The sequence below is a fragment of the Acartia tonsa genome, chromosome 1 (genome assembly GCF_053477335.1).
Source record: "Acartia tonsa isolate MP-2025a chromosome 1, ASM5347733v1, whole genome shotgun sequence".
Taxonomy (NCBI): domain Eukaryota; kingdom Metazoa; phylum Arthropoda; class Copepoda; order Calanoida; family Acartiidae; genus Acartia; species Acartia tonsa.
The window spans coordinates 27,120,316-27,138,096 of NC_137260.1; the positions used below are offsets into that span (position 1 = coordinate 27,120,316).

The 17,781-nt window shown below is 34.4% G+C and overlaps 1 protein-coding gene across 2 annotated transcripts in view; it reads right to left on the reverse strand.

Moving 5' to 3' along the window:
• LOC145316427 (RNA helicase aquarius) overlaps nucleotides 1–16,749 on the reverse strand; it is a 61,036-nt gene extending 44,287 nt beyond the window's left edge. For both annotated transcript variants that reach the window (XM_080156901.1, XM_080156910.1), the window contains exons 1-7: nucleotides 16,455–16,749; nucleotides 16,046–16,156; nucleotides 15,702–15,782; nucleotides 15,305–15,441; nucleotides 14,836–15,013; nucleotides 11,641–11,787; nucleotides 9,798–9,886 (exon numbers count right to left, since the gene is read on the reverse strand). In XM_080156901.1, coding sequence (XP_080013027.1) covers nucleotides 9,798–9,886; nucleotides 11,641–11,787; nucleotides 14,836–15,013; nucleotides 15,305–15,441; nucleotides 15,702–15,782; nucleotides 16,046–16,156; nucleotides 16,455–16,670 — 959 coding nt within the window. In that variant the 5' untranslated portion in view covers nucleotides 16,671–16,749. The remainder of the gene's footprint in view (nucleotides 1–9,797; nucleotides 9,887–11,640; nucleotides 11,788–14,835; nucleotides 15,014–15,304; nucleotides 15,442–15,701; nucleotides 15,783–16,045; nucleotides 16,157–16,454) is intronic.
• Nucleotides 16,750–17,781: the final 1,032 nt, after the last annotated feature.

Here is a 17,781-nt window from a genome sequence, read left to right on the forward strand (position 1 = left end):
AATGGTGTTAGATCACATTAGTTTAATTATTAAATCTGCTTAGAGTTAAACATTAAAAAAGGGCCATATAGAAAAAACAAAAATAACGGGATTATTTTTTTGGAAAGAAGGTAGCTACGAATTTTCATTTGGTAGTTTATAAATTAGATGTTGTATTTTGAATTTTAAAAATTTAGTACGGAATTGATACAACACCTTAACCCTAATTTTTGTACAATACAACACAGTACAGATATATCATTACATTATAGTATCCAAAGAACTTGATAGAATGTTACCCAAGTGCATATTTATCTATTTAATTTGAATTTTAATTAGCAATGAAATTTTCAAATAAAATTTTTACTCATTAATAAAAATGCAAATAATACAAACTAAAATCTGTCTGAGGGAAACCCAACGATAGCTTTCTGACAGTTCAAATTACCAAAGTAAAAGATAAAAAATTTTGGGAGAGAAAAAACTTCATTTTAACAAAAGCCATTAATATATAGGTTTATAAAAAGTAATGTTTTTTACTTTAAACTAGCTACCTGAATTTGATTCTATACTTTATCTACACACACACACACATCTTTTTTATTAACGTTTAGGACGAACCACTGCGTCATCCCAAAACTGGTTTATTAGGCCTAGGCTTGAAATAGGCCTGAAATAATATTTTCCTACGTTTCCCATCCCTTATTCCTGCCAATCCTAAATTTTTTACATTCTTTAAGATTTTTATGTAAATTTAAAAAAAAAAAATAAGTAATAACCAGAAATGAGAAATAATGAAACGACTATTTGTAGGAACGCGTCTACAAAAGCAACGAAAAATGCTTCAACAAAAAATGATCCAAAATTTACTGCAACTTCTGTCACATTTATCATTAGGACAATGTACAAGAAATTGAAAGATCTTTTAACAAGCAAAGCTTTTCTGTTGTGGTTGTACGTCTATACGTCCGTTACATTTAATGCATGGCATACTTGTTTGGTAGTTATGAAAAGGATTTGATTTTTACAACAACAAAATGAGTAAACATTGATGTTCTTTCTAAAGTTTGAAGCGCAGGTTCTATAAAGCTTTGGTTTCAGGTAAAATAATAAATAAATAATCGGATAATATACAATTTAAGAGTTAAAATATGACTCAATAAAGCTACTGTACAATGACCACACGTCCATCATTAAATTGATTTCATTTCATTTTTATGTATATTGTTATCCCTGTTATGATGAGACTAGGTTTTACCAAATGCATTTTGATGGTATAGAGTAAAATAATCAATCCTAAGAGAATAAAGGAATGTTGCATTATAATTTCTGGAAAAAGTAAGCAAAGCATTAGGCTACACAGGTCTTTAGATGTGCTTTTTATACCTAGTTGAAGCATTTTTGAAACCTAAGGGGGGGGGGGGGGTAGATATACCACACTTTTCTGGGATCTTGCTGCGTCAAGTATCAACTGTTGGGAATATCAAAGGATGACTCCATGCAAAATTTGAGCCGGATCCGGCCAAAACCGGCCGTGAATTTTATGAAAAACCGTTTTTTTCCGGTTTTTAGTGGGTATCTGTAAATCGATTCAGCTGGAGCAAAACCGGTTGGAGGTACAAAAAATTTTACTTCACATGAAATTTAGCCAATGCAATTGCCTACAAAAATGTACTTCATCATCAACTTGATTGGACAACTCTTTCCCCTCCTAAATGTCCATTAAAACCTCGAAAACGGCAAAAATCGCCAAAAATCACGCCTTCGGCGGCAAATAACGGCTAAACGGTCAGCCGGAGGCGAATGAAACATAAATAAAGAAATGTCCGCCTCAAAAAGTTGTTCAACATCAAATAGATGCTTGAAGTCTCTAAAACGACTCCTTCCCCTCCTTTAAGGGGAAAAACTGAAAAAACGTGATTTTTAAAAGTATGCCCACTTCGGGGGTGTGGGGGGGCACTGAACCCGTCACCCCAGGGTCACCAAATATAAAGTCTAGGCGGCCCACAATGCTGAATTTTCACCAAGTGAAAGTCTTGTGTCATTATCTCTTATGAGAAAAAAGTTATTAATTAATTAAAATTTCAAATTGTGATTTTTTGATGGATTTCTTTGATGAAATGACAGGCTGGTCAATTTTTAGGCCATTTTTAGCGGTTTTTGGGCCGTCACGCCCAAACGGTTTGAGATAATCTCACGGGACCTTTTGCCCAACCTAAGTCTGGTTATTTGTGAGGTCTAGGAAAAAAAATCAGACTTACGCAAAAGATTATAATTATAATCTTTACACAGAAAAATGGCACGAGGTGAGGGTTTGAGGGGCCAAAATGAGCCAACCAGCGATTTTAGACGGCGCGCAGCGACGTCGTGCTTCATCCAATCCGGAATTTTTTTTTCTTAGACCTCACAAATAACCAGGCTTAGGTAGGGCAAAAGGTCCCATGAGATTATCTCAAACCGTTTGGGCGTGGCGGGCCGAAAACAGCAAAAAATGGCCTAAAAATTGACCAGCCTGTCATTTCATCAAAGAAATCCATCAAAAAATCACAATTTGAAATTTTAATTAATTAATAACTTTTTTCTCATAAGAGATAATGACACAAGACTTTCACTTGGTGAAAATTCAGCATTGTGGGCCGCCTAGACTTTATATTTGGTGACCCTGGGGTGACGGGTTCAGTGCCCCCCACACCCCCGAAGTCGGCATACTTTTAAAAATCACGTTTTTTCAGTTTTTCCCCTTAAAGGAGGGGAAGGAGTCGTTTTAGAGACTTCAAGCATCTATTTGATTGAACAACTTTTTGAGGCGGACATTTCTTTATTTATGTTTCATTCGCCTCCGGCTGACCGTTAAGCCGTTATTTGACGCCGAAGGCGTGATTTTTGGCGATTTTTGCCGTTTTCGAGGTTTTAATGGACATTTAGGAGGGGAAAGAGTTGTCCAATCAAGTTGATGATGAAGTACATTTTTGTAGGCAATTGCATTGGCTAAATTTCATGTGAAGTAAAATTTTTTGTACCTCCAACCGGTTTTGCTCCAGCTGAATCGATTTACAGATACCCACTAAAAACTGGAAAAAACCGGTTTTTCATAAAATTCACGGCCGGTTTTGGCCGGATCCGGCTCAAATTTTGCATGGAGTCATCCTTTGATATTCCCAACAGTTGATACTTGACGCAGCAAGATCCCAGAAAAGTGTGGTATATCTAGGGGGGGGGGGGGGGGTTTAATGCAACCATCTCGTAATCAATGATTAAATGGCACTTAGAATTCGAATTTTGACCTGAAATTTTGTATGAATAATCCTTGGTGGGTCTATTTTCCCTAAATCGAACAAAAGTTGGAAAAGTAACAGCTAACGGCTGGCGGCTCAGTCATTTTGCCATTTTTTCGCTATTTAAAGAGCAAATTAGTCACGAAACCTATATCAACATAATGATTTCTGTAGCTCAAAAACCTTATTAAACGGTTCTAGCCGGTAGCTGTTGGTACTAGAAATTTAAAAAATGGTTATTGCTATCATTTAACATGAATTAAACCAAAATTATGGTTTAAAAAGTTGATTCCTACGTAATTAATGATGAAATTTAAAACCTGGTTTGGACCATGCTGTAAACACCTAACACCAACGGACAACCCCCCCCTCATGATCACAACCCCCCTGTGTATCTACCCCCCCGCCCCCTCCCCCTCCCCCCAACAACCCCCCAACTCATCAACCATTTATCAACCGAAGCTTAAACCTGAACTTCCTACAATACAACATCAATGGTATACTCAGCAAAATTGATGAACTTCTCCACGAAATGGAAAAGGACAACATCCCCATCGCAGCTATTCAGGAAACTAAGCTCACGAAAGACTCTAAACCTTTCAAAACACCAAATCACACCCTGGTAAGAAAAGACAGAGGTATAAACAAAGGTGGAGGACTTGCATTTTTAGTACACAAAGATGTAAAATTCTCCGTTGAACCAACACCCATTCACCTGGAACAGGACCCGTTCCTGGAATCAATAACCATCAGCATACCTGGAGTGAATAATAATACTCTGTACATAAGAAATGTTTATATTCCCCCACAAAGCAGCTGTGCTAATGTGAACGGTCACCCCTATGAGCCTCCACTAAACCACCTCCTTGACGGCCTAGGTGAATCCTACCTAGTTTTAGGTGACTTTAACGCTCACAGTCAACTCTGGCATTCAGAGGCCACTAATGACACCAGAGGCAACTCTCTTGCCGACATCATCACTGGGCAAACATGCGGCATAATAAATGATGACCTGCCCACCAGAGTGACCAACCTAGCATCCACAGCACCTGACATCAGTATTGTATCAGCCAACCTGATACCATATACCAACTGGAGAATAGCAAACAAAATGAGCTCGGACCACTTACCTATTATCATCAGTTTAAAAGCAGAACTCAAGAAATTTAATTCCAAAAACAGCACTTTTATCAACTTTTCCAAAGCAAACTGGCCAAAATTTCAAAAATATGTTGAAGATAAATTTAAAAAATCAAGAAAAATCAAAGCTGTTCACAAAGCTGAGGTCTTTTTCCGTCATACCCTACAAAATGCTGCCAAAAAGTACATACCTGCAGGCAGGATCCCCAAAATCTTCAACGCCCTCCCCACCGAAACTGCTAAACTCATGGATGATAGAGACAACATCAGAAAAAACAATCCTGATGACCCAAGACTTCCTAAAATCAACAACAACATCACAAAAACAATCCGTGAACATCGGAAACAGAAATGGAAGGAACACATTGACAGCTGTCAAGCAGGATCCAAGAAGCTCTGGAAGACAATAAAGAGCTTAAATAACAACCCAGTCCAGCCTGACAACCAAGGTATTTGTTTTAACGATAAATGTACAACTGATGCTAAATCTATTGCAAACAAATTTAACGCTCAATACACCCCCTCCTCAGACAAGAAACCGGTCAAAGCTCTCAGAGGCACCCTCCGAAAGCTAAAATGTAAACCTAAAGACTCTTAAGGTTACATTTACACCTGCCCAGACGTTAGAAGCCATCAAAAAGTCCAAGAGTTCCAGAGCCATAGGACCTGATGGCCTGTCCCCAATTATGTTAAAGAACATTGGTCCAAACGCCATCAATTACCTAACCAACATCTTTAACATATGCATGGAAATATCCGTCATTCCCAACATCTGGAAGACGGGTAAGATCATCCCTTTGCTTAAACCAGGTAAACCTGCTGACAAAGGCTCCAGCTACCGGCCAGTATCCTTACTGTCTCCAGCAATTAAAATCCTGGAAGCCCTCATTCTCCCTGCTGTCACTGAGGCAGTAGAATTAGCAGATCACCAGCATGGTTTCCGCAAAGGTCGCTCTACTGGTACAGCCCTCCAGAGTATTCTGGACCACATTAACAGAGGCCTAAACAGGAAAAAACCTGTCCACAGAACCGTAAGTGTTGCCATTGACCTGTCACGTGCATTTGACACGGTGGACCACAACATCCTACTAGACGACATTAAACATCTGAACCTAAATGATTACATAAAACGGTTTTTATGTGCATACCTGAGAGGCAGACAAACCTACGTTGTATTTAGAAATTCAACTTCTTCATACAGGAAAGTTAAACAAGGGGTACCCCAGGGTGGAGTTCTCTCCCCCATGTTGTTTAATTTATATATGTCATCTATGCCCTCCCCCCCTGGAAACATCAGACTAGAAACATATGCAGACGATTCCAACATCCTGAATTCTGGCCCCAAGATAGAACCGATTGTCGAGGAAATAAATCAATACTTGGCAACCCTGAACATCTGGTTTAAAAACAGGAACCTTGAAATTTCCCCGTCAAAATCTTCAGCCACACTTTTCACAACATCTTCAAATGAGTGTAACTTAGATCTAGATGTTCAGATTAACGGAGAACAGGTACCAACAGTCAAGAAACCTAAGTTTCTAGGGATCACATTTGATAACCTACTTTCTTTTAAGCAGCATGCCTCTGACCTTAAAACCAGAGTCCAGTCCAAGACGAACATCCTTAAAGCCCTGACTGGCTCAGACTGGGGCAAAGAAAAGGAAGTGATAGTTAATACATATAAAGCTATCGGTGTATCCCAACTTAACTACTGCTGCCATATCTGGACACCCTCACTAAGCAAGACATCCTGGCAAGGCCTTCAAACAGCTCAAAATGCCGCTCTTAGAGCTGCCACTGGCTGCCATAAAATGACCGATATTGACCATCTACATTCTGAAACAAAGGTCATGAAGGTCCAAGCACATTGTGAGATGCTTAGTAAGCAATTTCTGCTGGCGACACAGAAACCAAGCCACCCTAACAAAGTCGACCTCTCTGCTCCCCCCCCTCCCCGTCAGATGAAGCAGACTCTGTCCTCCAGATTTGGACCTGAAATCAGGCAGATGTCCCGACCTGATATCCCTGAGGAAGAGTATAAAGGGAAGCTCAAATTAATTCACACTAAGTCTGTCCAACAATCAATAAATGAAATGCTGCCTAATAAAGTCCTAAACAGCATACCCCCACCCATCCATGCATCTGAAAAGGAGCTCTCCAGATGCACCAGAGCCACATTAGCCCAGCTGCGCTCTGGATACAGCAACTACCTGTACAGTTACAAGGCCCGGATCAATCCAACTATACAGGACAAATGCCCACTTTGTTTAAACCCTTCACACACAACGACACACCTGTTTGATTGCCCAAATAACAGGACCGACCTCACTGTCTATGATCTATGGAACCGACCAATGGAAGCTGCCAGATTTCTGAACCTGGCCACACGTGACAACGACGATAATGGATGAGTAGAAATGGGCTAAACAAACAAACATGAATTTCATTTGGCCTGAAAATAGGCAAAAAACGGCCAAGCGGCTGAGCCGCCAGCCCGTTACTTTTCCAACTTTTTGTTTGATTTAGGGAAAATAGACCTACCAAGGATTACTCATGAAAAATTTTAGATCGAAATTCGAATTCTAAGTGCCATTTAATCACTGATTACGAGATGGTTGCATTAAACCCCCCCCCCCCCCTTTGATTTACAACAATATACCATAAAAATGAATATATAAAATACGGAGAATGTGCATTATTTCGTAAAACCAGCGTTGCGGAGCTTTTGATTTTGTTACGGCTCCGACCTAAAATCAAGAAAAAGAACATATTTTTTTGCCAAGTCTATTTTTGATTTTTGAAGGTTTTAAAAGTTCAATTTTTGATATAAATGGACCTGAAAAACTTAAAATGGGCATTTGCACACGACACAACAGAGTTAAAAAATTATAATTAATAAAAATCTCTTTTTTAGCTAACCCGGAGCCGGAGCCGTTTTTTAACGAAAATTACGCTACGGCTCCAGCATGGAGAAAAGAATCATCATACTTTGACCTAACAAACTCCTCAATACCAAAGCTTAGTTTGCATATACAGTTTAAGTTAGGTAGAATTTTTTAGTTTATAGTATGAATATTAAAAAAAGTTTTACAGACTCGGCCGCAGCTACCTTCTGAATTTTAATTCAGCAGTATATCAAACACGGCTTTTTTCATATTAGCCGTGGAAAATTTGAACAATTTGTAAATTAAGCTGTTAACATATGTTTGTAATATAGGTATCAGACAGATAGTGTAATGGCCTGACACAACATATCAGAGAATATATTTATCTTGGTTTATACATTTAATTCTAGAGGGGTGCACATCCAGCGATTTTACTTACAAAAATCAGTGAAAAAACAAGGTAAAATAAATGTAGTGTAATAAAACATATTAAAAGATGATTCATCTCTACCCACTCCCCTGTTTTGCCATTAGAAATTTGATTAGGTAAAAAAAAATTCCCCATGTTAAGGACCTTTTTAATCTGCTAGCAAATTGCATTCTACTCTTTTGTTGCGACTTGGCTGTGTTAATATTCAAACGATATTCGTTAATTTTCAAATAATAGATAGTCAGATTAATGTTATTAAAATATTATCGCTATTCAATATCTCTAAAATATTGTTTACTGAAAATCTAATTTTAGTTTGATTCTCCCTTGTTTGTGAGTAAATAAATTGTAGTGGAAATGTGGGTATAAATATAAGAATAAGTCTCTATTAGTTCTCTCAAAGAAAATCTGGATAGCTACTTCTTTTTATCATTTATCTTTTCCTTTTTATGGATGGATAATGTATTTTTGTCCTTATTCAATATTTTTTTTTGTTATTTTCAAACAAAATTTACCATACATAATTTAATTTTTTTTATAAATGAAATATTTTTGATAAATACAACAAATTTTAGTGTTATGAAAATAGTTTATTTTGTGTTGATTTTATAAAAATTAAAGAAATAAGAGTTCCCTCAATAGATAGGGTAAGGGGGGGGAAATTTCGGTTTTTTTTCGGTTTTTTTGAAAAAAAATGGGGTAAATATTAATATTTTCAAATGAAACCAAGACCAGTAGAAAGCTTACGGAAAGGACTATCAGGTCCTAAAAGGACATTATCCTAGGACTTTTAGAAGTTGGTCGAAATTGACCGCAAAAAAGTTACCGATATTTCCCCACCACTGGGGGAAATATCGGTAATTTTTTTCAACCTAAAAAAAATCGATGAAAAACGGCCAAACGGCCAGTCGAACATAAATAATCATAATTAGTATAGGTTATAGGGATTATCCACAAAAAGTTTCATAATGATCGGACTATTCCTTCTATGTTAAAAATGAATTTTTTTGAAAGACGCGAATTTTCGATTTTTTTTTTTGAAATTTTTTTTTTTAAAAACTTAAAATTAATATAAGAAAAAAACGTATTTTATTACTTTTTAGGCCTGATCCTAAAAAAGCTCACATTGAACTATAGATTTAGCCCAAAAAACATGAAAATTGATTAAAAATTGACCTCAAAAATTTAATTTGAAGCAAAAGTGTCATCTTTGCAAAAAATCTTGACTACATTTTAACCTTAAAAAAATCGATGAAAAAAGGCCAAACGACCAAACAAGCGTAATAAATCATAATTAGTATAGGTGATTGGGATTAACCACAAAAAAATTCATAAAGATCGGACTATTCCTCCTATGTCAAAAATATTTTTTTTTCAAAGGACCAGAAATTTTGATTTTTTCCTCGCAAAATTTTGATTCAAAAAATAAAATAAATTTTTTTTTTGTTTTTTATCTGTTCTATTCATTTTTAGGCCTAATTCTTAAAAAGTCCATATGGAATAATAGATTTGACAAAAGAAAACATGAAAATATGACCTTAAAAGTTGAATTTTAATTTCTTTTGAAATTACCGATTTTTCCCCCGGCGCCAACTTTGGTCATTTTTGAAAAAAATATGAACCCGATTTTAAAGCTCTCAACGGATTTGGAAAAAGCGGGCAATTTCTAGTTCAAAAAGTTTTTCAGATCAGCTCTAGGTCTTACCAATTTTTGTGTAGGTCGATCTTTACACACCTACTAAAAAATTTTTGGGAAAAAAAAAATTTTCGTCCGACTTTGAGACCCAATAAGTACCCTTAATATTCATCTCACAAAAAATTCATTTTCTGTCATTTGAAAGGAACATGGAGAAAAAGGTCATTTAATGAAGGTAGGTCGAAATTACCGAGAATAGCCCCTTACCGAAACTTCCCCCCCCTTACCCTAGGTATTACGTATCAATAAAATAAATTAAAATCAAACAAATCCTCCATTTCCAAAAAATCTTAAATTATATATTATAATTAATTCGTCGCCTTCTTCTCATTTTATCCAACATAACAAAACTGGTTGTTAGTAGTAAAGAAAAAAAAACATTGATGAAATACCTCCTTGTTGGCAACAAAGCTTCCAGATCAATCATCAGAATTAAAAATCTTTCTGTGTATTCAACATTCTCCTCTGGGCAGTCCTTCTCCTAAATATTATCAAAATATATAAAAATACAATTACAGACAGTCTTGCATTTTTTACACAAGTAAAAACTATTTAATACAAAGGTTTCCACATGCATTTATAATATATCATAATCTATCAAGATTCAAAAATATTATCAAATGGTGTAAAATTAACCGCCCCCCCCCCCCCTCCCACCCTGTAAAAAGTGCACCAATGGTTGAGCACAATAAAACAAAGAATTGACAATTTCTCCTATGTTTCATAAGAAATACAGAAATAGATGTCATAAAAAGAAATTATCAGTTAGAATAATAGTAAATGCAATGTTATACAAAGATGACAATATCCATAAAAACGAGGCTCGGCAGTTAGACATTTGGACAAACATAAATTGTAATAGATTTTAACTTGAGACATTCAGTTTTCATCTGTTGTTAAATTGCTTGAATGCAGATTGCTTAATAAGTGCGAACTTTAAAATGACTTAATAAAAAATTATTGTTTTTTGATGGGACTACAGATAGTAGAGGTGCTTTTGTTCTATTATATTACATTAAAAAAAATATAATAATTCGGAAATGCTATCCGTTACGATTGACTTATGGACGTATACACCCATCACATAGATAAGCTTCGCTTTTAACAATTGCAGAAGATGTAGGAAATAAAAAGTCAAGGTTAAGTAAATGTTGGTTTTATACGTTTTGTATTATTTATGATTCATGTTGCCTGGATAGGTAAATAAAATTTGGTTTTATAGACAATTAACCGCGGATACGTAATTTTAGAGTTGATGTGTTATCCCTCGGATAGAATATGGATTCTAAAGCGTAGGGGAAAATAAAATATGAATCAATAAATTACAGACTCAACCAAAACCTTTTTCACTAGAAGACATAATTTCAGGGATAAATCAAGAGACAAATAGAAATTGTTTTGAATTATTTGTTAACCTATGCCAATGATCGTCATATAATCTGCCAGAAATGTGTATCAAAAGAAGGTACTAACTAACACTGTATCATTTACCATCCATATACCCCTGAACATTAAAGAAAATTCCCAAGGTTGTAAAGATTGAATTATTGTATACAGCATCAAAATCTATCCCTATACCCCTGAACATCATAGAAAGTTCCCAAATGTGTAAGAAAAGAATAAATTATTGTATACTGCATCATGACCTATCCCTACACCCCTGAACATCATGGAAAGTTCCCAAAGTTGTAAGAAAAGGATGAATTATTGTACAAACCATCATGACCTGTCCCTATACCCCTGAACATCATAGAAAGTTCCCAAACTTGTAAGAAAAGGATGAATTATTGTATACTGCATCATGACCATAAGGTGAAATTATTTGCTTCAAAACAAGAAAATTATTTTTGTTGTGGCGAAACTTTATCATTAAGTATGTTTTATCATATAACTTAACAAACTAAAAAAAAAATAGGTAAGCAAGTTGTTGTTAAGGCTCAAATAAGTTTATTAAATATCATTTTTGAGAATTTCTTCCTTTTAGCTATTGTCTATCATCCATTTTATGATTCAATATTTCCGTGTATATATGTTCAAATAGTTTTACTAAGTCTTTTCTAAAATAATGCTTTACAGAGCCAGTTATAGTCGTATGATTGATATCAAGTTTAAGATGTTCAATTTACCTCAAAGTCAGAAGCAAAACTTCTCATAAGTCATTCATAACTCAATTATAGTAAGAAAATAATCTAAGACTACCTACATCCCAAAAAATAAAAAAAAATACCAACTAACCTGAATTTGGAAAAGAATATCATAATATCTGTTGATTAAATTCCTCAAAAATTTTCTTTCAAAATATAGCTTTTCTCTGTTCTCTTCAGTTTCCTTCTGGTCTTTCTTCTGCAATAACTTCCAGTACTTCTTCCATTTAGGAATATTCTAAAAATTTTAATAAATCATATTTAAGTGTATATATATACATTTAAATTGTCGCTAAAAAGGCTTTTTCTTCAATTACTTGTTAAATGAGTTAATATGTCATGTTTCAATCAAAAGGGAATAGGAGATTAAAGGGGGAGGAGTTAGGAACGAACATGAGAATTTTTAATACTATCACATTTATTCATAATTAAAGCAAGAATAAAGTTAATCATTTGTTCTGTAAAAATAAGCATTTTTAAATTAAATTTTAAATGTAATTATTAGAATATTTCGTTAGCATGCTATAATGTCGTTTTTTAGTAAAAATAATAATTTAGTTGAATTTAGCTCTTTATTCTATAAGAATAAAGCAACACACATACATTTTGAATTCTTTAAGCTCTAAAAAGCGCAATTGTTTTAAGAGTTATTTAAAAACACCTTTGATAAAAATAATCCATATTTTTATGGAGAATAAGAATATATAACTATTTTTTCATACTCCTACTGGTTTTTTCCCAAAACCGGAATACGCAGTTTTTTTTTAAACACCTTGTATAGATTTAAGGATTAACAGACCATCAAATACCTAAAATACAATGGAGACAATAAAAATCATTTATTACAAAAATACTACATAATTTAAGAAAATCATCATCTTTAACTATTTTATCTTATGCTTTTAAATTGATTTTAATCTACTGTTATTATTTATTCAAATATCAAACTCAACGTTTAAATAAACAAACAAGTTAGGTAAAATGTTTTTATACTTTAAGAATGAAAGATCAAACTGTATTTGTTTTAGTATACAATATAAAATCTTATTACATATTCATAGTTACCAACTGTTTTGAGGTAATTAGAAAATATTTGTTTGATTAAAAAATATGTCAAGGCAAAAAATGGAAGACGACACCAATATTTGGAACTTAAAACATAAATAAGATTCCGAAAAACTAAGTGTATACTGTATACTAGTATAATAAGGAACATCATAGAGCTTCTTATAAATAGGTGTAAGGCTAATGAAGATAAATTAGAATTTAAACTAAACTCGTGATATTATGTTATGTAAAACATTTATCTCTCCTGCTATGTAATGGAGAGAGTATAAAGTTTTGTTGACTATTGACTCTAGGGGCGTGGTGACGCGTCAGGTACAAGTCCTCTCCACGTAACCTTGGAACATACTCTGCATTTTAAATTGCAATGTAACGCGCTAGTATTAACACCCATCAGACAACCAACCCTTTAATTGCACGACCTTTGTCTGAGAAGTCTTAACTGTGCATGGTAATGAGTTGCTCCTGTTATGGGCCAAGGTATTCCCCCTACTCGAACTAAGGGGGGGGGGGGGGGTTAATGCAACCATCTCGTAATCAATGTATAAATGGCACTTAGAATTCGAATTTTGATCTAAAATTCTGCATGAGTAATCCTTGGTAGGTCTATTTTCCCTAAATCGAACAAAAAGTTGGAAAAATAACGGCTAACAGCTGGCGGCTCAACAGTTTAGCCATTTTTTGGGCTATTTTCAATGCAAATCATCACGAAACCTATCTCCACATAATACTATTTTCCAGGGTTTCGGATCCGGATCTGGATCCGGATCCGGATCCGCAAGGATCCGCATATTTTTGGGTCCAAGGATCCGGATCCGGATCCGCAAAAAAATGCGGATCCGGATCCGGATCCTTGGACTCAAAAAATGCGGAAAAAATGGAAAAATCTACCTAAATTTATATAAAATCTCAGACATTCTCTTGATGAGAGCCAATCTTTAAGGTTTAGGGTCAGACTTGAAAATTAAAAGTAATTTTGACTTCGAATTAAAGAATAAATATTTTTGAAAAATTTGGTGATTTTATTTTTATTGTCAAAGATCCGGAACCGGATCCGGATCCGCATCCGGATCCGCACTGACCCAATTTGGAGGATCCGGATCCGGATCCGGATCCGCAAAAAATCAATGCGGATCCGAAACCCTGCTATTTTCTGCTCCAAAATGTTTTCAAACGATTCTAGCCGGTAGTTGCTGGTACTAGAAATCTGAAAATGTTGTTTTTGTATCATTTCACATGATTTAAAGCAAAAATATGTTTCAAAAAGTTGATTCCTACGTATTTTATGACAGATTTGCCCTAAAAATAGCCAAAAAACGGATAAACGGCTGAGCTGTTAGCCGTTACTTTTTCAACTTTTTTGTTCGATTTAGGGAAAATAGACCTACCAAGGATTACTCAAGCAGAATTTTAGATCAAAATTCGAATTCTAAGTGCCATTTATACATTGATTACGAGATGGTTGCATTAACCCCCCCCCCCCTTATGTCGCAAAGTTATAATATTATATTTATCAAGACTACATCCATTCTATAAACTTATCAATAAAATCATCTTGCATGAACATGAAACTCATTCTCTTAAACCTGTAAAATTTGTGTCTTAATATCCTTGCAATTCTCAATATATTCTGACTTTGAAACTCAAGATGCAAGGATTTAAAGGCCTTGAATCAATGATTTAATCATTGTTATACGCCTCGTCATGTTTGATGGAAATTTAAATTATTTTACTTACATAGGATTATACACACAGGCCTTTGTGCTCTTAAAGTTTACTTCATACTAACTAGCTAAAATTGTATGTTATTTCTTACTTTTGCTTAGATATTAGGTAACATTTTTAGTAATATTGGATTTCATTTTTAGAACAAAAATTATTAAAATTGGGAAAAATTAAAATATTGGGAAGCCATAATTATCAAGGAAAAGGGAATGTGATTCTGACAAACAATTCTCAGTGAAAATTTCACCACAACCACCCTTCCCTTATTTCTCCCCTTCCTACCCACTTCCTTTCAGTTACATCACAAAACAAGTTTTACGCCAACAAAATATTTAGTTATCGGCAATTTAAAATGGAATTTATTGGCTGAAGAGCAGCCCCTGATCATTATTGATTCTACTATATTAGTTTACCAAAATATTTTTCTTTCTTTTAGGTAATAAAAATAAATAATCTTATCTAATAGGTATTTCTTTATATCAAAAAAAATTTTTACCTTGAGCTCTGCCTCTCTCCTGGAATCTAATAGGCATATCCACATGGGTAGACTGACCAGCCTCTGTACCTGGGCCCTCACCAGGTCAACCTCCATACTGGTAAAGCAGTGGTCAAGAAAAACAAGAAGCTTGCTCTGCTCGACAATAGTGATCTCGTTTGTTGGCGCTAAACTCCATCTAAATATGAAGAAAAAAACACATTATCCTACTATCTCAACTCTTACAATTTCTAATTAGTGGTATAATAATAATAAAATGCCTTTTCAGTTCAACCTTAATTTTACATTAGAATATTATGAGTACTTTTTTATAAAAGGAAATTTCATTTGTGGGAAAAAAACCTTGAAAAAAAACCCGCACTCCCATAAATGACAAGATACCAAGGCAGGATCGAGTACATAAAAAGTTTGAGGGGGGGGGGGGGGATACATTTTTATATCTCTTAAATTGTAGAATCCAAAATATTACCTAAGAACAGAATGGAAGAAAGCTGGGAAATGATCCGGACGGAACTGGAAAGTTGTCCAGGCCGGCACTCGTTCACGGAACTTCTCATTCACAATTATGGCGATGGACAGGATGTGCTCTTTAGTTGCGGATGCACCCTGGGAATGTAAAATTGTTTATAAAAAAAACCATTATTTTATTTATTTGTATTCTATACCTAGTTATTTTGACGTCAATGCAAATTAAAGTTCTAATGGTGATAAAAAACAAAACCCTCCTTTAAATAAGAATTATAATAGTCTTCTTTTGATCGAATTTAAGAACAAACTGAAACATAAATTGTGTTTGAAAATATTCTCCTTATTAATATTTGCACAAACTTTATTTGATAAACCAGATAAATATAAAAACCACGTACATCAAAATTTTTCCACAAGTAATTCTCCAGGTACTGTGAAAACTCAAGCATCATGATTCTCTTGATGGAGTAGTTGGAACCCTTTACATCAGGATAACAGAATAAGTAAATGTGCAAAACAAACTACTATGATCAAACATGAAGGAGTGTCAAAAATCCAATTTCTTAGGATTCTTAAATTGGCATATTATTATACCTATTAACTTGACGCTTGATTTATTTATCTTATATTCGAATACTTAATTTTAGCGTTAATTTACACATGAATCCACCATAAAAAATTAAAATTGTGTGAAAATAAGCATAAAAACATTCTTTGTCCACATTTATATTCTTTATCCTGCCTTGATGTCATTCTTGTAAATCTCGTCTACAACGATGGCGTTGTAGTCTGAGTGGTTCTTGGCGGTGGCCGGAGACCAGTAAGTCTTTGCCAAGGCTGTCAGGTTGTCAGACTGAAAATAAAAATAAATAAGACAAAACTTTGTTTATTTTCTCATTGGTTAATAGTTATTTTTCGCATCGTAATTTAAACAGCTTTCCGCGGTAATAAAAATATAAAAAAAACTGGTTTTAATCTTATGCTTATACGTTTTTATATTTGTAGAAAACTGGATATAATACGATACTGGACATAATTTTTCCGTATGGCTGAGAACCGGTTCTAATCCACCGGATATTAATCGATATCGAAGCATTACGGGAAAAAATAGTACCAATAAATTTCATGATTTTATTACTTTACATTTTTACCTGAATTTGATCTACGGTGGGTTCAGGTGCGCGTGACCTTTTAAAGTTGGGCTTTGGCGCACCTTTCTTCAGGTACTTGGATACATCAGCGCCATGCGGCGTGGCAAGCTTAGCCGAGTGCCCACCGCCAAATTTTGGCTTCTTGGGCATTGCCCACTTGTCCGCCCCGGCTTTGCCTTTCAGGCGGTCACCTCCTCCGCCTCCTTGACCGCTCATTTTAGCTGATGTTAGGTTTTAGCCCTGTACGGCTGTTCACTCTGGAAATTTTAGGGTTAATTAAAGCTCTTAAATAAGCTTTTTATAATAAGGGCCAAAAGTGGCAATAATTTAAAATATTATTGAATGTAAAGAAAAAGATTATGTTTTGTTTGATAGTGACTAGTTCCAGAGTATCTTTGGTTTAGTTGGTTAAATAATCACAAAATAAATTACTACAATATCAAGTTTTGAAGCAATCTTACAGTAAAGGTATTGCGTGTTACATTATTTTACAGAAATTCAGATTTTAATACGGGTAATTTGTCAAGCGCTTTTAGTCTTGAGATCACACATTGAACTTCAATAACAAGGAGTAAAATGATTAAGGTCAATGAGTCAAAAGATATAATGTAGGTAATGTCAAATTAAAATTAAATTTGTGTGAAACATGGATATAATATCTAAATAAAATATAAAAAAATTGAAAACTGTATCAGAAAGTATAGAAATTCGCCATTTAGAAAAAGTCTAAAAAACATAAGTATTGTCTAAAGGATTAAAAGATGCATCTAACAAAGTTAGTAATCATTATCATATGATCATAACTTTCCTATAAATCTAACATAAATTTTTTTCTCCAAAAACCGAAGAAAAATGTCGTTTATGGCACAACTGTTATGTAAAAATTTGTTTTCAGATTCTTGATTTTATTTATGCCATTCTTATGCTTTGGATAATTTGAAATACAGCAGAACCACAGACTACAAAAATGAACAGTGCTAGCAACCATGGACCAACCTGAAATAAAAATTAAGTAAAGGTATCATTTAAAAACTGTATTTTGCAACGAGTCAAACTAAACTTTTTCTTGTGAATATTGTAATAATTTTTCTTTAAATACAAACTTTCTTAAAATTCCTATGACGGTTTATTTTTTTTGAACTATGATTATGTAAGATTTTGAACACTTCAAATGAAATAAAAAACTTACAGGGTACTTGTTTTCTTCCGTTTTACTGCTTTTCTGTACATTCCCCCGATGGACAACATTTTTCATTGCCTTCTCATTGGCTATTTTCATTCGCTGTTGAGCAGTTGCAGACATTATTACAAAGGCTGTCTAATCAAG